The sequence below is a fragment of the Barbus barbus genome, assembly GCF_936440315.1.
Source record: "Barbus barbus genome assembly, chromosome: 14".
Lineage (NCBI taxonomy): Eukaryota > Metazoa > Chordata > Actinopteri > Cypriniformes > Cyprinidae > Barbus > Barbus barbus.
In genome coordinates, this window is record NC_136742.1 from 30,843,926 (window position 1) to 30,865,473 (window position 21,548).

The window sequence follows — 21,548 nt, forward strand, 5'->3', positions numbered from 1 at the left end:
GGAGCTATTCATACCGGTCGCGATCAATTGTGCACTGTAAAAAAAAAAATATATATATATATATATATATATATTTATTTTTATTTTTTTGAAGGCAACCAGCTTTTTGAGTTTTCTCAACTTGTTGTTTTAAGTTTATACAACAAAAAAGTTGAGAATCTCCTACAAAAATAAGTTGAGAAAACAAAAAATCTGGTTGCCTTAATTTTAAGTTGGCTCAACTTTCTTTTTTGTTTTTTTTTACAGTGTGCTAGGGACCTTTTGATTAATTCAAATTAGTTTCTAAGCTGTTGCTAGGCAGCTGTGTTCTGACTGGTTGCCGTGAAATTGACACGCCGTTGCTAAGATGTTCTGAGTGGTTGCAAAGGCGTTGCCATGTGTTCGCCAATATTCTCTAAGTGGTTTCTAGGCTGTTGCTAGGTAGTTGCTAAGGTGTTCTAGGTTGTTGCAAAGGTGTTCTGATTAGTTGCCAGGACATTGTTAAGCAATTGCTAAGACGTCTGAGTGGTTGATAAGGCATTATTTTGCAGTTGCTGAGAAGCTGCTAGGGCGTTTGCAAACAATTTTGATCCCTAAAGTCTATGTAGGTCAGAAACACACCTTGATCTCTGGGCAGAAGCTGTAGAGGAAGGTCTCTCCTGTCCCATAATAGTGCTCACTCAGTCGGAAAGGGTGAGTGGAAAACGCTCCAAAAATCTGCAGGAGAAAGTTTTTTAACATGGCAACACCAGTTTCATCAGTCGGTCACAGTACCAACAGCGCTCACAGTAGTGCATGTACCTGATTGTCCATGTCTTTGATGACCATCAGCACAGGGCAGTCCAGCTCCATCAGGTTCCTGTACAAGGTTTTCAGGCTGGTTCCGTGTGCCACCGTACTGTAGACCAGACGCCACGGATAACCCTGAACACGGGCCGGTAAACGAGTGGACAGCTGCAGGAGAAAGCATCATACAAATCACAATGATCACCATTTATGATATCACAATCTCAAAGAAATCCCAATGGACCTTTAAATAGCTAAAGGGATAGATAGTTCACCCAAAAATGAAAATGTGCTAATTTATTCACACTCAGGCCATCCAAGATGTAGATGACTTTCTTTCTTCAGTAGAACAGTAAATAAGATTTTCAACTGAAACCGTGGTCCTTGGCGATTCATAAAATGCAAGTCAATGCCTACAGCAAATTTCTACTGGCAAATGAATAGCCGTAGCTTCTGATGATATATTGATGACTTATAAAGCAAAACAATCGCTCTGTGCAAGAAACTTATTTACAACATTATTACTTGTAACTCAGAGCCTCAGGCAAACGGTCCGGAGTGATGTCCAGACCATGAACGAATCATTCTTTTGAACCGATTCTTTTTAGTGAGCTAGTTGAACAAGTTCACCTAACTGGACTGAAGCATCTGAATCAGTTCGTGGCTCAAGCAGCACAGAGATCTACAAGTTACTCAATCAAAACTCACTTTTGGACACCTGACAGTCACTCCGACTGGAAATGAGCCGAAATAACGGCATATATGATCCAATGATGAATTAACCGCTTCAGTGCTCCAGTTCTTCCAACAGACACTGGGCTGAGAATAGAGTTAGACTCTATAATAATAACACAATTGCGGCTTTAATAACACGGTTGTGAACATTGCTTGATTACGTAGACTAACTAGTGAATTGAACCAGCACACTGAAACAAACTGTCCAAAAGAAGCAGTTTGCAGAAAATAATCGTATTTCCCCATTTGCCTGAGGCTCTGGATTACAGGGAATAATGTTGTAAGTAATGTTCAGTTTCTTGCACAGACAGATTGTTTCGCTTCATAAAACCTCAATATAGCCGAGTATTAATTTTGTGTTGCTTGATATGCTTTTTTTAATTCTCAAAAACCATTGACTTGCATTTTATGAATCACCAAGGGCCACGATTTCAGTTAAAAATCTTCTTTACTGTTCTACTGAAGATAATTTTCTTGAGTAAATTAACAAGAAATGTTCATTTTAGTGTGAACTATCCTTTTAAAGTAGCAAAAAATGCAGACCTTTTCAATGTGCGTGTCTTCCAGAAGAGCACTGGGGTCCATCAGCACAGGAAGAAGATCTAGAGGTTCCTCGTCCTCGAAGCTGAAGCTCTGGCGTCTCTTGGCCTCATTAATCGTGATGATCTGATGACAAACCAAGCGTTCATATTTATCATATTCTTTTAGGTGCTTCTCACAAGAGTCGCATGCTCCTCACCTCCCAGCTGCGAGGAACCGGGTCACTGAAGAAGTTGTCGATCATGGTGAGCTCGTCTTTCTCCACGACCACGAAGCCCTGCTCTTGAGCATCTTTCCCATAAGTGTCTGGAGACCACTGGATGAAGAACGAGTACAGGTGGTCCACTCTTTGGAGAGACGGCAGGAAGGTTTGGTTAGAAGTGTATATTAAATTGCATATTATATTGTAGGAACGCAGGGATGCTCATTCTGTACTTAAAATTCAGGGGAAAATAGTTTAAAATTGGGGGAAAAAAGATTTTGGCTTCTCTCCTGAGGCCACATCGAGCAAAATACTACTATTGCAATATTACTATTATAAAATAACATGATTATCTTTGAAAAAAGTGCATGATGTTTAAATTAATGTTTATAAACCATATATGATTAATTACGTTGCTTAAACAATTATAAACAAAATGTACTTTACTTACAGTCATTTAGCAGACGCTTTTATCCAAAGCGTCTTGCAAATAAGAAAACAGCATCATGTATGTATGCATAGTTTAATACAAAGTACCAATACCTTTTACATTTAAAAACATGAGATGTAGTGGGATGGGGAAAAACAGCCATAAAGTCTCGAGAGATGTTTTTTAAAACTTAATTTTACATGCTTTCTAAACTCTTTATAGGTTATAGGTGTTCCTCTAGAAAATGCAATAAATATATGTGTTCTGTGTGAACGGCTTGGTTTCAGTTTTGACGTAAACAACATCTCCGCATTGATGTTTTATTTTTCCGCAATATTTTGAATGAACAACATAGCAGCGCTGCATCTAGTGGGTTCAACTGGATAGGCTAACAAAAGCATTAAAATGCAACGACACTTACATCGTCATCGCATCTTGTGTGCCACTGATAAGGCTGCCTGACGCACATCTAAAATTCGAATGCAAGAATGTGGATTTTTATTTTAAATTCAACGAATATGGGAAATATATATATTTTTTGACAGCCCTACTGCATGGTTAAAATACGCTACGCACATAAAATGATGTTATGAACACTATAAACATAGCTAGGCTGGGCTATTTTAGTTCCCCTCACTCCACAACAAATCCTTTCAATTTAACAGTATTCAGAAAATAACAAGAATGAAAAATATAAAAAGCCTATTCAAAACTAATTAATTTAGGCAAAAGTGAAACTAAAATGTTGGGTCTCTCAATCGGCACAGATCTGAATGTTTCCGTATTCGCGATGTATTTGAATGCCGAAATGTTATTAATGATGTAAACCTTGTTTTGTACTACACTCGCGCTCCAATATGCACAAATTATGTGTGGCATTGCATCTCAGCGGTATACTGATAACGCTTCACAGCACAGATTATTTAAACTGAGCAGCAGTGAGTTGTTTCCATAGGTTTGGCTGACTGTATTTTAGCAATGCTTAGCTGTGCAATCAACGCAATCACTTTCTTATAGTGGAAAAAACTACTCCTAATCAAAACTGTAAAAGGTTTGCATTTATTTGTGTACATTAACAATAAAACTAAATCTTTGTGCTTTTGTAAAATAAAGAAAAATAGGATGCCACTTTCTGCCGTCTTGGTTTCCTGTCGCACAGCACAAAAATGAACCGTTTTTTTCTTTTTGTTAATTTATTAAGTAAAAATATATTTCTCGTACTGGCCTATTTATTAATTATATATAGCCTAGCTTTATTATGTTTTTCCTCGCTCGCAAGTGCGTGATGTGGTGTGACCAAATGAATCCTCATGTTCTGTTGTTTGCTGCTTTTTGCACATTTATAATGAATCCCTTAAACGCATCACAGACACTTATCCTTTCTAATTGAATTCATAATCTTGTCGTTAATGGTTAATAATCTGTTAGCAAGCGGTTAGGAGAAATAACAGAAATGAACATCCCTAATAGGAACCCATTCATACCTCTCTTGAGGCACAGCAAACCAATATTCTGGTTTCCGCCCTCTGCCAGTGTACGAGTGGGCAGGGCTAGATGTCCGACCAGCGGCGAAGGACTTCCTCATTGGCTTCCCCACCTTAAAGCAGAGGAACATGGGCGGAGCTTTGCTCTTTTCTTCATTGGACAGCAGCATATCTGTAAATCAGATCAGATACCAGCTCTGAACATCCGACCATCTCCTGGCCTCATTAGTCGTGATGATCAAGAGAACAAATTTCTAAAAATATCTGAAAACCGTTCTGCACTATTTAGGAGGCACCGGTCATTAAGTGCACAAGGGACAGAAGCATCATGGGGCCATATGGGAAATTATGCAAGTGTTCAGCCGCTGTTTGTTTTTCCAATGTCACTATCAGCTTCTGCTGAGAGGCCTGATAAACCCTCATCTGTTAAAAAGACGGCCAGTCTTTTCAATTAGAGCCATTAATTATTGGAATACTCTACCAACTGAATTAAGGAGTAGTACAAATTATTCAACATTTAAATATAAATGAACGAAATTAAGTCATTTGTAATCATGCATAATTTTTTTTTTTCTGATGATACTGCCATTTTTATCCTTAGTGTTATAGTATGTAATTGTAAATGCTATTGTATGTGTGATAATTTACTTTATTTGCCTTTTTAAAATCTGGCAAGGGGCAAGAGATGACAGTTAGCCATTGAGGCAAGCTCTGGCTTATTTACAGTATTTTACTGTTGATTAATGAGCACTGTTCCTGTTAAATAAAAACAATTAAATAAAAATACGAGCTCTGCTCCAAAACCTAGTGCACTGCCTACAAAGAGAGCATTTTAAGAAATCATAGACATTTACAACACATATGCTGCTCCAAAAGGAGGCAACATTATGCATTATTCATTTGACACCTTGTTTGGGACAAATTTTTAGCATTGCACCTATTTTCGGTGGAGAAGGCAATCCCAGAATGCATTGCAAAAGCTATTTTTTGTTTTCCATCATACTAATGTCAGTTAAGGGTGGAGCTTCCTGTGAGCTTGCATTCCAAATCATGCACTTTTATCAGTGTTGTTATTACCCATACAGCAAACAAAATTATATTTTTTCTGGCCAAAATATACTTATATAAATGCATGCTACTTATATGCTGCAAACTGTGAAGTTCAAAGAAATATGTTTTTGAAATTGAAAATATATTTACTTTCAACCTTCAACCAAAATATATTTAAAAAATATACCAGGGGAAAGACAATACCTTTACAAACTTACATTTAGGCTTGATTCATAACTTATTTTTATTCAAATGTGTTCACATGTGCTATAGATAACAAAACGTTTTTCTTCAAATGGGACATAGGTGAATGTATTTTTGAAATATACGGAAGGCAAAATATATGCTTTAAAAAAAAATTATATTATTAAAATATTTTTTTTTTAAATAGGCAAAAATGTATTGGTAGGAAATATATTTACATAAATATATTTTGAAACATTTTAGCAAATATCATTTTAAATTTAAAATATATTTGAAAATATATATATTTTGCTGTAGAGGTAGCTAAAACTAAAACGATTACATTCTGAAAAAACTAAATAAACTTTAAATGAAAAACTTGAAAACCTGAAAAAAAGGGGAAATAACTGAAATAAAATAAGCGTAAGTTAAAGTACTAAAAAATTGAAATAAATATAAATTAAAGCTAATTAAAAAAATATATTAATCCTTATAAAATAAACAACATGGCAACTAAATGATGCAAGTTAAAATGACTTTAAATGACTAACTGAAATAAACTTCAATCAAAGTAAACCATTAAAAAATTAATTAAAAAAAGATGATAAAAGCACACTTCAAAATGATTCAAATTCAACTAAAATTAAAATAAAAACTAGTGCTGTCAAACGATTAATCGCAACCAAAATAAAAGTTTTTCTTTACATAATATATGTGTATATTTATTATGTTTATATAAACACTAACACATGCATGTATATATTTAAGTAAAATGTTATGTTTATATACATTTATAAGAATATAAATATATAAATGTATATACATGTAAATATTTTCAAGATGTATATGCGCATGTGTGTGTATTTATATATACATAATAAATTTACACAGTACACACATTCTGTAAACAAATCTTTTATTTTGGATGCCATTAATCGTTCAACAGCACTAATAAAAAAAAAAATTAATAAAATAAAAGCTCATTCAAAATATTAATAAATACTATAATTGAATACAAACACTACGAAACTAAAACTGTCACTTACTTCAGTTGGGATGTCGCCTATGTAGGCAGCTCACTAATGTTAGAAACCGCATGCTTGAAAACAGTCCTTTGCTGTGATTGGCTGGTTTTTCCTGTCAATCACACAGACTCACCTTCGATTGGTCTCTGCATTCTTTTTAGCAGCCATGACTTCATCTCGGCCTCACTGGCCCGTCTGCGTAGCTCGGCTTCAGAAAGCTGTGCGTCTGTGTTTGGTCCCTTATTATCCTCAAGATTTGGTCCAGGCGAACTACTACATTTCCCAAAGTCCTCTAGGGTCGCCTTTGCTTTTTGGTCGCTTGCGGTTGCATCGATTGCTGAGACTCCATTTACTAACATTTCACCCCTTGATTTGGTTTCTTCATTCACTTCTGTGGTAGCTTGCTTCCCATCATGCACCAGCGTCGTGGGTTCATCCAGCCTGTTCGGAAAAGACTGTAGCAGCTCTGCATTGTCATCTGTAGAACGGTTGTGAAGGCCTTCGTCCTCGTCTTCCTCAGCGCGAAAAGACGTCACGGATTTGTCTGTTGGCGTCTTTCTTTGCTCCTGTAGTGACGCCCCCTCCTGGCAGGAGCAGGTGGTGTTAGAGTCGCTCTGCAGCAGCTCCAGTTCGGTGAAACCTTCGTCTGACGGAGATTTGTCAGCGATCTGGCACTCTGATATCTCAGAGACGGTCGTTTCGATATCGTCTAACACGATTGGCCGGTTGGGCGCGCCGAGAGCCTCGTAACGACTAAAGGGGTTCAGATCTCGTTCGGAGGGAAGCTCCTCCCACTCGCCCGGCCTGTATAACGGACAGAGATCCTGGGCTTCATCACTACCACCAACAACAGCGGCCATCATCATCATCATTAGGGTGGAGATGGTGAAATTAAAGAGAAAAACAAGCAAAACATCCAAAATGAACAAACTCAAAACTCAAATGAACAAAACAGAAATATGACAAAACTTAAGGGATAAGTGTGACAAAACTTAAGGGATAAAAGTGATTTTTGAAGACAAAGCTGAACCAAAATGGAATGAATAAAACATTTTTTTTTTAAAAGTGAAAGAAGTGGACCATTTCAGGCGATTTACATCAATAATTTTGATACGTCCCTCAGTTTGTGAGAATAAACAAAAATGTATTGACAATTGCAGCATGGTGAATAAATGCATAAAATATGCTACAATCACACCGTTTATAAAATATAAACTTTACACTTAACATTTAAATTGTTCATTTTGCCATTAAGCCTTTTCTGTAAATGTGTGGTTAAAGTTAAAATAATTATATTAATACATAAGGTAAAGTAGACAAATAAAAATGTTAAAAAGTTCAAATAAAAAATACATTTTATAAAAATAAAATAAATATGGAAAATAAATGGAAATAAATAAAATTAAATTACATTTACATAAATTAAATAAAAAGATAAAATCAAAATTTAAATAGATTAAATTACAGTTAAGTAAGTTAATATGTAATAAAATAAACAAAATAAATAAGTTAAAATAAAATAAATTATATCAAAATAAATCAATTAAGTTACATTTACATAAATAAGTGCAATAAAATAAATATATATATTTTTTAAAAGTAATAAAATGAAAATAATAAAATAAATTAAATAAAAATAAATTAAATTAAATTTAAAAAGTAAATAAATACATTTAATTTTAACAAACAAAACAACTGGATTGTTAATGGTCATTCAGCGTATTAAAATATTAAATACTAAACCAATTTAATTTTAATCATGGACCTGTAAATATTTACTGAACAAAAACTGAGACCACAGAACTGTAATACAAACTGAACCATGAGAAATTAAGGATCTGGCTGCTCATAGATTAAATAATAAAAGTCCTACTGGTGTATAATCAAATCTTAATGGTGCTAAAACTAAATTTTGTTGCCATTCCAAAACAAAACCTGCAGCTCGTTTCTAGCAGTAAACACAAGCATATAATCGTTTAAATAAAATATTTTTTAAAACCATAAAAAACACAGAGGGGTTTTCTAAGCCAACACCAAAATGTAAGAGATTTTAAAGACAGAAACAAGAGAAAAGACAGAGGGAAAGAGTCTGTTGCTTACGACGGCAGCGCGTCCTTGAGCTTCATACGGGACACATCGTCATACAGGGCCACAGACAGCACCTCCTCCATGGGACAGATGAGGCCATACTCCTCACAGCCGTTCTCAATCACCAGCGGGTCGGATTTGTGCGGGTCAAACATGATGTTGTTGGGGGTTATAATCATCACTCCTCCCACAACTCCCTGCAGAGATCCCAGAAACCTCAATTAAAGCTGAAGTGTGTCTTTTCTGCATCATGGAAATCGCTATGATGAGTAAAAATGCATCTCAAATGGCTGGAAATCCATTGGTCAGATGATGTAGGAACAGTGTTTTTCACTGTGTCCTATCAGTGTTGGGGGTCATTTTTAAATTTACAAAGAAAATATCTGAACTACTTTTTTAAAATAAATAACAGAAGTTGCATTTATTCACTTCAGGCTATGGCTTATTAATTTCACTTTTGGTGTGAAAGGGCTAATTCACACCAAAAGTGAATTACCCAAAAAAAAAAACCCCAAAAGTTGCCAACTTTTGGGTTTTTTGTTATTAAAAATAAATACGCAAGTCCAGCCCAGGTGACAAAAAATAACGCAAAGTAACACAATGCATTGCTTTCCATAAAAGTAACTATGTAATGCAATTAGTTACTTTTTTATGGAGTAACACAATATTGTAATGCACTTCTTTTAAAAGTAACTTTCAGCAACACTGTATCCAATAAAAGACAAATTACACGTCATACATACTGGTTCACTTCAGTAAATTACACCCACAATTTAATTAAATCCACATGAACAGACAAGGATTCTATTCAGGTATGAACCTAAAGTATAACTGAGATTCTATAATATATTTAATTTTATTTTATAAATGTTTTACATTTATTTTCATTTTTAAATTTAAATTATAATTATTTTAATTTTATTGTTTTAATGTATTTGCTTTATAATGCCTATAATGCCTTTATATATGTTATTATTATTATTATTAAATAATTCAAATAGCTAGGAGTATCAGCTTTATGAAAAGTGACTAGGTTTGGTTTTTTTGACCATTGAAAATGAATAAAATTCAACTAAATTTGCACAGCCGCATTGAGATCCCCATATCTCATGAAATGAACCATATAGGGCCTTACAAATGAAGACACCCAAAGAAAATTTGTTAAGAACCAGAATCTAAATGGATATTGTGATATCTTTAATACTTCTTGAGTTACAGGCATGCAAACTTTGTGCTTAAGTGCTTTTTCTTCGTTTTTGAATGGTCACCATTGGTGTATAATGCAACAAAGATTGCTAAAGTCAACAGATTTTACTAATAGAGCTACCAATCTCTGTGTAAAAATAGCAATAATGCTGCCATCTTTCTAAATTCATTTTTATCCCCCTGTAATTTGGCTCTGAATCTAGTTGTCCTCTACAAAATAGTGGATAACTCAGTAAGGTTAAAAAAAAACACACTTACATAATGTACTTAAAGTGCTCTATTTTTGCACACTAATTTTACACCTGAAATACTAAAAATTATAATTTTTACTAAATATACTAAAAATTATAATTACTTGAGTGTACAAGTGCATGAAAGATGGATTCAAGTGTACTACAAGTGGTAATTAAATACATTTTTTAAATACAGAGATGGTATGATAAAAGTACATTTTAGTTCATATGCATGGTATTCCAAAATAGCCCACTTGAGTACACTTACACTTTAGAAGTACTAAAGAATCGTTATTAGTATATTAAGTAAAAACATTAGTGCGAGAAAATAGAGCACTTTAAGTACTTTTTTTTTTACCTGGGTATACATCTGTGACACTTAATATTGTGGCTTTCATCTCTATTTATGTTTGTCTTTCTTTAGAAAAAAAAGAAGAAGAAAATCAAAAATTTGAGCCGGGGAAGTTTCTGAAATGTGATCGGTTTGACCCGGCGTGACTGAACAGCATCATGTAACGCTCACCATGCCATCAGTGAAGTACTTGCAGCTCATTTTGAGGAATTTGACGGTGGCCAGACTCTCGTCTTCAGAGAGCGGAGACATCTCTCTACGCACAGGCCGTCCGGACCTGCAGCTCGATTCACCGTCCTGTCAGACGGAGAGATCAGAGATTAGGGATGCACGATATTATCGGACCAGTATCGGAATCAATAATGATTTTAAATGTAAATATCGGCATCGGCCCGATATGAAAAATGATGCCGATATGTCTTGCTGATAAGAGGAATACATTAACTCACAGGTGCTCAGGGTGTGCTAGTGATATGATCACGTCAACAGTGTGGCTCATACTTGAAGCAAAGTTTTGCCTGAATGATGATTAGATTGGATAACTGCATTTAAGCTGAGAAAGCACGCACAGAATGATGCATTCGGTGTATGATAGAGTAAACAGTAATAGCACATGCAGTGGCAGCCTCCCCCGGGTCCTAACGCCCGCTTAGTAAGAAGTTTTAATTCAGTAGGGGGCGCTGTTGGCCTACTTCTAATAAAATGTAAGCAAAATAAAAAATATATATTTAGACTGTTTCTGATTAAATAAAGCAGTAATTGATGCCATAAAATCATGAGTATGTTTTGATTTAAAGGTCAGGAGCTATAGCTTGCATGAAAAAAATAAAAATAAACTATGACACTTAAATGAAATAATTTTATATATACTGATTTATTCATTAATGTGTAATATGTTATCATTTTTAAACAAATTATGAGCTCTAAATTATTACAACTCTTTTGGTTTAGACCATTTTGAAATGTTAAAACTTAAAATAAAATGTTAAGGTTACCACTGCATCGTTCTGGGGAAAAAAATGCATGGATTAATATATAGTTTATTTATAGTTATTTTCAAATCTTCAATGTACTGTCATTATAAAATAACTTTATTATTGTTTATTTAATTCTAACAAATAAGTTCTTATTAAAAACTAACCAAAATTAAAAAACTATTTGCTTATAATTTCTGCACAGGACAGACTTGGTGTTGTTTCCAAACAATAGGAAATATATCGGTATCGGCCAAAATATCGGCATATTGGATACCGGCAAAAATCCAATATTCCGCATCCCTATCGGAGATCCATTAGTGCTGTCTGATTCAGAGTCACGCATTCATTATTCAGGATGCTTATTATGACTGCATTAGTCAACAATACAGCAGAACAAATCCACAATTCAGCAAAAACTGATTTAAAGACTTTAATATAGCTCCACCAATCATTTTTAATATCTTCTTCAGTATATGATTTATAGTGTCCTATTATGAGCTCAGAGGCTTTAATGAAATTCTGGGTTCGGAGGAAACAGCAGGAGGTTTGTAATCAGATGGAAAGCTAATAATTCTAAAAATCTGTAATGAAAACAAATGGTTTTAAAATAAAAACAATCAAAATAAAACACTTTTTTACCTGCCTGTCATGTGAACATTAACTGGCATCAGAAAAAAATGTGTGAATTTAATTAACAATTTATTGAACTTTATTGAGATATTAACTTAAAATCTCAGGGGGACTTCAAGAAAATAGTTTTGGTCAAAAACTGTTTAATCACTGAATGTCTAGCACAGGGTTATTTTAGTATCATTGAGATACTATGATAGTTTTTTTTTTTTTTTTTTTTTTCTATTTTCATTTTCATTTTTACGTTTTAGCAAATGTGTTTATTTTTATTTCAGTTTTAGTTTTATAATGGTTAACTGAAATAAAAATAAAATAAAAATCAGATTAAAAAAATTAAAATAAACAAATAAAAATGAAAAAAAGCACATGACAAAATTAATACAATTTAAATTAAAATACACACACACACATACATATACATATATACATATATATATATATATATATATATATATATATACACACACATTTTTTTATTTATTTTATTTCAGCTAGTTGCTAAAAACATTCATACTCTCAACCTACTTACAAATTAAATATCTGAATATTTTTGTATTCATAAAGTACATAAAGTATTTTTTTCATTATGTTTTATTACAGTGTAGCACATTGCATCATGGGATGTTTGACTCGTTTAAGCACACAGTCAGCATTGTTTGTCTTTCTGATGATACTCAAACACAGTTTTGCTTCACACAGTTTGTATGGTTGTGATTCACGCTGGAGATGTTTCTGTGCTTCGTGACTCTGTATTTAAGAGATCCTTACAGAGAAAAACTAGGTTTTACCTTCTGCTCCTTCTCTGACGACTCGGGCGCTGTGAGATGTTCAGAGGAGCCGTCGACCTGAGATCTGCGCTCTGATTGGTCCACATCAGGGACGAACAGTTTCTGAGTGGGAAACGAAACGTTAGGCTTTAGGTTTTACTAGGGCTGGGTGATGTGGCAAAAAATTTAAATCTCCATTTTTTCAGAACATTTGACCGATTCTCGATTTTTATTTTATTTTTATTTTTCTAATATTTCCATTCCAAATCGGAATTCCTTGATTTCTAAAAATAAAATCGTGGAAAAACATTAAATTAAGTGATAAAATCTGAAAATCAGATTTTTCTGGTTTTGATTCATTTGAATGTACTGTTTTGAATTATCAGTGATCAAAGCGCAGCAGAGGAATCTCACCTGTCCAGGTACGACGCTGTGTGAGTAGAGGCGGTTCAACTGCACCAGTTTATTCGGAGTGATGTTGAACTTCAGAGCGATGCTGTTCAGAGTGTCCTTCGGTCCGACCTGACCATCCACACATTCAGTTAGATACATCAAATATTAGCAGTTTATTGAGGAGATGAGCAGCGTTTATACAGCAAGACGAACTCACGGTGAACTCCACGGTTCCTGGAGGTCTACTTTTCTCTTTCTTGGTCTGACTGCATGATTTACTGTTGTCATCTGAAAGAAAAGATCCAAAACACTCATTAAGTACACATACATTTAGAGGACGCTTTTATCCAAACTAAATCACAGAACAATTACTGCTGGCTGAGAAAGACACTGAATAAACGCTGGTTTAATGACAAAAACACTAATCTGTCTGATTATGCATTGTTTTACTTTAAAATCACAGTGTGTGGAGTTTAGTTTGGGAATATGCTTGAGAATCCAAATCAAAACAAAAATAAAAATAACAAAAATAGAGAAAATAAAAAAAATTATCTTTATAAAAAATAATTTAATAAAAAATTTAACATAATATAAAATAAAATAAATAAAAAATAATATTTAAACATTTTACAAATGATTTTATTTTAGCTAAAATAACTAAAACTAAGGTCAAAATGAATAAAAACTATATAAACATAAAAATGTATTAAAAAAAAGATCAAAAACAAACAAAAAAACAATTTCTAAAATTTTTACAGAAATGAAAATGAAAACATAAAAACAGACACAAACTGTTAATAAAAAAAATAAATAAAAACTAATAGTATCTCAACAATACTAAACACTGGTGTGGTCCGATTGAAAAATAATGACTCTAATGAGGCCGTTCCATTGAATGAATCAAACAAAATGACTCAAATGAGTCAAAGGACTCAAATGAGTCAACCGAAAATGACTCAATCACTCGCCGAATCATTTGGAGTGGAAATATGTGACTCAAAACCAAAAACTGTTATAGTGTGTTAAACTGTAAAATATCCCAAGTAGTAACTGGTTGTTTATATCAGTGTTTTTTATTGTAAACTAAAACTGAAATATTGAATTGACGTAATACTAATTGAAATACAGCAGAAATAAAATAGAAATATCCAGAAAAATATTTTATTTTTATTATTAACTAAATTTATTTATTATTATTTCTTCAATTTTAAATGTTAAATTATGTAGCTTTTATTATGATGGATATCCGTAACAGTAGCTTCTCTTTTGTTGAGCTTCTAATTAAAAGTATGGGTTTTCATATGTTGTGTTCCCAAATGTAATTTAATTCAAACTCAGCCTTTGTGAATTGATAATTAAGTCATGTTGTGATTTTATTTTTATTAATTGTGTAGCCCAATCAAAACTAGATTCAGTGTGTCTGATTGTTCACCTGATCCGTCAGGTTGGCCTCTTTCCGCATTCCTCTCCTGAGACCGACCAATAGGAGCGGGCTCACGGATGACTGGCGTCTTGGATTCCAAATCTGATTGGCTCTGCTGCAGCTGCCGCTTCTTCTTCAGCCTGCGACCCAGAAAACAAAAATACAACATTATCAACACCAGCTGTGTCAAAACAGCAACAAAGAAACAACTTAAAAAAAAAAAATCGAATCCTCCCACAGATTCATGACACTTTTCCTCTGCTGAGTGAATCTGTGCCGGAGAAACTGCAGTGGCCAGAGCCAAGATGGCCGAACAGAGCACAGTTTTATTTATTGACTTTTTAACGCCATGCAAGCATCAAGGCTATTTCCATGGCAATCTCTGAATAAATTATACAAGGTATACAATAAAGACATTTCAGATCTACATTATACAAAAATTCTAAAAAAACATTCATTTTTAAATAAATCACTTAAACACACCTCCGAATAAAACCGTAGTCTATTTACATTAAAAACAGTACAATCCAAGAAAATGTGTTTCACAGTCATTATAGTTTGGCAAGTAAGGCATGATGGTGGTTCTTCATCTTTTAATAAATATCCATATGTTAGTCTTGTATGACCTAAAAGACATATAAGCTTATTTTCATGACATTCATCCCATTCCATCTGCCACATGTCATTAATATAAGAGTTTATCATCACAGAAAGGAATTAAACACTCTGAAATATTCAGGTTGAGAGCTTCTTTTGCAGTGATATCTGCTTTCTTGTTCCCAGAAAAGCCCCTATGACCTGGAACCCAGCAGAAGTCTGCTTTGGCTAAAATATTTATAATTATGGGATAATCAGTCTTTACATTTTCAAGTGCTTGAAGGCAGGATTTTGAATCTGTGAAAATGAAAAAAAAAATTGTTCTTGTCCATTTTCTATATTTTCCAAAGCCAGTAATAGAGCACGAGCCTGGGATTCGCACACCAATTATTACTGCTGCCGATACTCGATTATCTGCGTTGGATCTGTCTGTGAATACACGTCTATGACGAGGAAAACTGCTTCTTCAATCCAACAATTTCTGACGATATTCCTGAGAGTGTGTTGTTGAACAGAGCACAGATTTAACCACAAATTCTCTTTACTGAATTCATTATATTATGAAATATAAAAACAATATCTGAAAGTGTGATTTTTCAGGAGAAATATGGCAATGGCAATTTTATTTATATAGCACTATTTACTACAAACAGAGTTGACCAATGTGCTTTACAATAAAAAACTAAAAATATCAATAACACAATGAAAAATAAAAAGCAGTAAAACCAAGAGAAAGGAGAGAAAAAATATATATATAACATGCAACAAAAACATAGGACAAAGATAAAGAGTGCTTCAACCAGAATTAAAAACCTTATCGAACAGAAAAGTTTTTAATTTAGACTTAAAAATAGCCAGAGACGAAGCTATTCTAATAAAAGTGGGCAGATCATTCCAGAGTCTTGGGGGCAATTGTAGAAAAAGCTTGAGCACTTCCACCTCGTCTTGGGGATAAACAAGAGTCTCTGGTTAGAAGACTGGAGGGATCTGCTTACATTGTGCTCAATCAATAAATCAGAGATATATGATGGAGCCATACCTGTCACACTTGACTAGGAGCAAGGAGTCAGGCACGAGGAATTCACAAAACGAGAGTCTTTAATATCCAGACGATAACACAGATCACAGGCAGGAAAGACAATTCAAGGACCACAAACACTAACTGAAAGGGGCTTTTAAAGACAGGATAACGAGGGAACTAAGGAGACACACCTGAAATCAAATTATACAATCAACATGAGGGAGAAACTGGGTCGCAGAACACATGGGGAGCAAAACACACACAAAACAGTCCACAATCCTGACATTACACCCCCTCCCGGAAGGTGCGTCCTCACACCGTAGAAACAACATGGGGTGGGAACTTCGGAGGTGGCTCAGGAGGAGGACAAACCCCCAAGAGCAAGCCGGTAAACAGAGTTCAAAGGGGCAACGAAGGAAAGAGGAGCCAGGGAAGAGACAGGAGGGACCCGGAGCAAGAGGTGCACAGCAGGACCCAGGCCACAGCCATGATGATGGCCCACGGTGGAGCTGACGGAGGGAGGAGCCATGGAGGATGGATGGCCGCCGACTCCAGGGGGCCGATCAACGGCAGCGGAGCAGGTGGTGGAGGAGCCCGAGGCGGAGACGGAGAGCCAAAGAGCCAGGGGGATGCCGAGGATCCGGAGGGCCAGTGTGTAGCCGAGGGCTCTGGAGACCGAGGCGGAGGCGGAGATCCGGAAATCCTTGGTGGAGCCGGAGAGACCGAGGACCAAGGTGGAGCTGGCGGGAGGAAGGAGCCCAACGGAGCCGGTGGGACGGAGCGACAAGGCGCAGCCAGAGGAGAGGAGTCCAGAGGCGATGGAGGGTTGACGCCCGACCAAGGCGGAGACGGAGGGATGAGGGAGCCCGGTGGAGCTGGTGGATCGACGGGTGACAGTGGATGCGAGGGAGCTAGGAGCCGAGGTGGAGCCGCTGGGTTAACAGAGTCCGGGCCTTGGAGGCTGGAGGCGAGGGATACTCCAGCCCCGGCGACGCTGGAGGATGGCAGTCCCACGGGACTAGTACCGTAATGATGGTGGGCTGAGGGCGAGCAGAGGGGCTGCCAGACGACAGCGGTGGAGGAGGCAGGAGCAGGTGGGAGAGCGGGCATTTTCGAGGAGCAGGCACTGGAGGGCATTTTCGAGGAGCGGGAACTGGAGGGCCCTTTTGAGGAGCGGGCACTGGAGGATCTGAAGCCCCCTCAGGGCTGGACAAGGGAACCAAGGACGAAGGAGAGGAGAGAGGGCAGTTTGATCTACAGTTCAGTATTCCAGTCAATCAAATCCCCCTCCATGTCCAGCAGTCCCAGATGTATAATCAGCTCACCCTCAGCTGCGGTGCAGGGAGCGGAGCTCCACTCCGCGCTCACATCGTCCATGGCTGGCTCCCTCGTGGTGGGCACTGTCACCAGCTCTCACACCTGATCTGATATGTTGGGCTCAGCTTCCGGGATGATCTTCCGCTCAGTCGCTCGGCTTTGCACTGGCTCGTTGATCGCAGTGGGAAATGGCTCTCTGTCATCAGTGGGTTCGGGCTGTTGCTCCACACCGTGGGGAGATGGTGGGTTGGGCTCTGGAGTGGATTGTGGAGAGTCCACTCCACAAAGGCGGCGAAATCTTCTCGAGGACCATCTTCGGATGACAGCTCTCTGCACGCGGTGTTCAGGCTTGCATCACAGAATGAGCAGAGCGCTACGTCTGGGTAGCTGGAGGCGTTAGCTAACAGGAGGAACAGTCTAGTATGGTCCTCGAGAGATCGGTCCCCCTGCTCCAGCAGGAGGAGGAGGAATTCAGGCCGGACGAGGGGATCCATGGGAACACAACGGAAAGAAAAACACTGGGTAAAAAACGGAGGGTACACACACAGAGGTAACTGTATTGGGTCGGTCCTTCTGTCACACTTCACTAGGAGCAAGGAGTCAGGCACGAGGAATTCACAAAACGAGAGTCTTTAATATCCAGAAGGTAACACAGATCACAGACAGGAAAGACAATTCAAGGACCGACAAACACTAACTGAAAGGACTGGGGGGCTTTTAAAGACAGGATAACTAGGGAACTAAGGAGACACCTGGAATCAAATTAAACAATCAACATGAGGGAAAAACTGGGTCACAGAACACATGGGGAGCAAAACACACACAAAACAGTCCACAATCCTGACATTACCATTTAGTGACTTATAGACAAGAAGTAAAATTTTTAAATCTACTCTGTAACGCACAGGCAGCCAGTGTAAGGACTGTAAAACCGCAGTATTATGATCTCGTTTATGAACCCCGGTCAAAAGCCTAGCTGCTGCATTCTGAACCAATAGTAATCGGGATAAAGCTGTTTGACTAATCCTAGCATACAGTCTAATCCACAAGTAATAAAAGCATGAATCACTTTATTTAAGTTTTTAAAAGAAAAAAAATTATTCGCATTACACAGGAGCCGCAACTGAAAATAGGTCAGAATTGATTTGCCTAACTTCAGATGATATCAAAGAAATGTATCATGTTCTTAAGGTGTGGTGAGATTCACCCATAAACAGACAGACAGAGAAAGAGTGAGAGGGAAACCGGAGAAGAGGATTGTCTAATGGTGTATAACAGCGAGGGGAAGCCGATTGATCAAACTGGAGACTCACTCGAAGCTGAGGCCGCAGGAAAGACTGCTGCAGTAACACACACACACACACTCACACACTCCTCCGCCCAGCTCACATCCCGTATCACAAATGACAGGAAACAGATCATAACAGCATGTGATCCAGAGAGAGACATCAGACTGATGTTGATCTTCTGCTGTAGAAGGATCACTCCTACACGATATAAAAACTACAATCTTAATACATGACACAGTGAAAATCTGAAAAATTCTTAAGGATTTTATCTAGTGCTGTCAAACGATTAATCGCGATTAATCGCATCCAAAATTAAAGTTTTTGTTTACATATATATATATATATATATATATATGTGTGTGTGTACTGTGTATATGTATTATGAGATATATATATATATATATAGATACACTCACATACAGTATATATTTTGGAAATATTTACATGCATGTACATTTATATTCTTATATTTTATATTATATATAAATATATAAACAACATATTTTTCTTAAATATATACATGTGTGTGTTTGTATACATAAATATACACAGCACATACACACATATTATGTAAACAAAAACTTATTTTGGATGCGATTAATCGTGATTAATTGTTTAACAGCACTAAATTTAATACTAAAACGTTTTATATTATTTATTTACTATTATAGCTAGTTTTTACTCATATTTACAATTAGTTTTTAATTTTATATTTTTATGTTTACATTATGTCTCATCTCTTCTTTTTTTTTAGCTTCTGGTTTTAAAAAAATATTTCTTTATACTACAACCTCATTATATCCCATTGCAAAATGTTAAAAACTCTAGTATTTTAATACTAAAATGTTTTGTATTTTTTATGTACAATTTTAATATTAATTAATATTTTGAATGATCTTTTATTGTAATATTTGTATGTCTTATTTTAATGTTAGTAAGATTTCTTTCTAATGTGCCTGTCATTTTCTTAGCTCTTGGTTTAAAAAAATACATTAAATTATATTACAATCTCAATACATTCCACAGTGAAATGTTTTTAAAAAATATGTATATACTATTATAGTATTTATTAATATTTTGAATTAGCTCTTTAGTTTTTTGGGGTTTTTTTAGGTTTTATTTCAATTTTAGTTTACATTTTAGTAATTTGCTATGTGCTTTTGTAATTTTCATTAGCTTTATATATATATATATGTATATATATGTCCTTATACTACAGTCTCAATACATCTCACAATAGAAATGTAAAAAAAAATGTAATAGTAAAATGTTTTGTATTACTTATTTACTAATACAGAATTTATTAATATTTTGAATTAGCTTTTTATTTTTATATTTTCAAGTCTTTCAGCTTTAGTGATTTGGTTATATGCTTTTGTCATGTATGTTAAGGTTAGGTTTTAGTACTTCAACTTAAACTTGCTTATTTCAGTTGGCTGCCGATGCAACATTTCTAATAAGTTCATCTAATTTTTACATTTCATTTTTAATGGTTTTAGTTAACATTAACACTGGTTTCTGGTTAGTGATGCTTGACAGATTTAGCAAACTGTCAAACAGTTCATCAAACAGTTCTAGGTGTTTGTTTTAGTAAATCCTACAAATAACTGGAGCTCGTCAGACGCCTCAAGCAATGAAGTTAAACAGAAAGAAAATGAAGTGCTGCATCACAAGCCTGAACCGATAACATTTCACCAAACCTGACATAATTTTCCAATCTGACCGCAAACAGAGAGAAAGATTTTCAGTCAATAACGTAAACTTCAGTCTGTTTGTCATTCAGAACTATCACATGACTTCAGAAGAAATGGAACATAGCGGACGAGTCATATGAACTACTTTTATGATGCTTGTTGGAGTTTGACAGTATAAAAAAAGGCCTTGGTAAATCATAATTATGATAGAAAAACTCATAAAACTAAAAATTATGACACAAAATCACAATGATATAAAAAGTCATACAAATTGACACAAAATGCCAAAACTGTTAGACCAACCTCTTATGACATTAAAAAGTTCAAATTTATGTCACAATTATGACTTATGTCAATTTCAAATGACAACTTTGTATGCAATATGTATGGCTTTTTGTGTCAATTTTGACTTTTGTAATAATTAAGACAGTATAGTTGACGACATAACAAGAGACACTAAACATCTCAATTCTGATTTTTTTCTCTTAATTTAAATTTTTTATGTCATTATCATGACTTTTCATATAATATATCTCATAATATTAATTTATGTTAGTATCTCAAATTTTTGACATTTTTCTCATAATTTCAAATTTGTCAATTACGACTTCTTATATCAAAATTTAGCTTTTTGTCATAATTTTGACTGACTTCATAATTCGTTGTGTCGCGCGACGCGGAGACGTTTGATTTATAAAAAAAAAAAAAAACTTTAGTTGTGCGCGGAGCGGAGTGAACACACTCGGTCTCTCTCGCGCACGGATGCTAGCAGAGTTCGGCGCCTCATAGACAGGGCGGAGCTAAAATAAAAAACGAGCGGAGGTAAAGGAAAGATACATGGGAGGCAGAGAAATCCGTGCGACCCAAGTCATCCAAGGTGTGGGAGCATTTCACACTAAATAAACAGAACAAGTGTGTTAACTGCAATGCAAAGTGTCTGAACAAAGTAAGTGTGTGTGTGTGTGTGTGTGTGTCAGTGTGTGCATCTGCGAGTGTGTGCGTCTGCAGTGTAGTGTAGAGAACAAGTTCTGACATTCAAACAAATCCTGTTAAATTTTCTGCATCTGGCGTATCTTGGCATGTGTAGTCAGCTACCTAGGGCCGCTTACTTCTCTTCTTTATTAATTTTAGGCATTTTAGCGTGATC

At 35.7% G+C, this 21,548-nt stretch overlaps 1 protein-coding gene across 2 annotated transcripts in view; it reads right to left on the minus strand.

Moving 5' to 3' along the window:
* Window positions 1–21,548, minus strand: part of LOC306879727 (nuclear receptor coactivator 7-like) — a 29,498-nt gene that overhangs the window by 2,596 nt on the left and 5,354 nt on the right. For both annotated transcript variants that reach the window (XM_079432882.1, XM_079432881.1), the window contains exons 3-14: window positions 14,493–14,623; window positions 13,278–13,348; window positions 13,082–13,189; window positions 12,689–12,790; window positions 10,465–10,590; window positions 8,515–8,699; window positions 6,548–7,251; window positions 4,157–4,328; window positions 2,240–2,387; window positions 2,044–2,166; window positions 781–933; window positions 601–696 (exon numbers count right to left, since the gene is read on the minus strand). In XM_079432882.1, coding sequence (XP_079289008.1) covers window positions 601–696; window positions 781–933; window positions 2,044–2,166; window positions 2,240–2,387; window positions 4,157–4,328; window positions 6,548–7,251; window positions 8,515–8,699; window positions 10,465–10,590; window positions 12,689–12,790; window positions 13,082–13,189; window positions 13,278–13,348; window positions 14,493–14,623 — 2,119 coding nt within the window. The remainder of the gene's footprint in view (window positions 1–600; window positions 697–780; window positions 934–2,043; window positions 2,167–2,239; window positions 2,388–4,156; window positions 4,329–6,547; window positions 7,252–8,514; window positions 8,700–10,464; window positions 10,591–12,688; window positions 12,791–13,081; window positions 13,190–13,277; window positions 13,349–14,492; window positions 14,624–21,548) is intronic.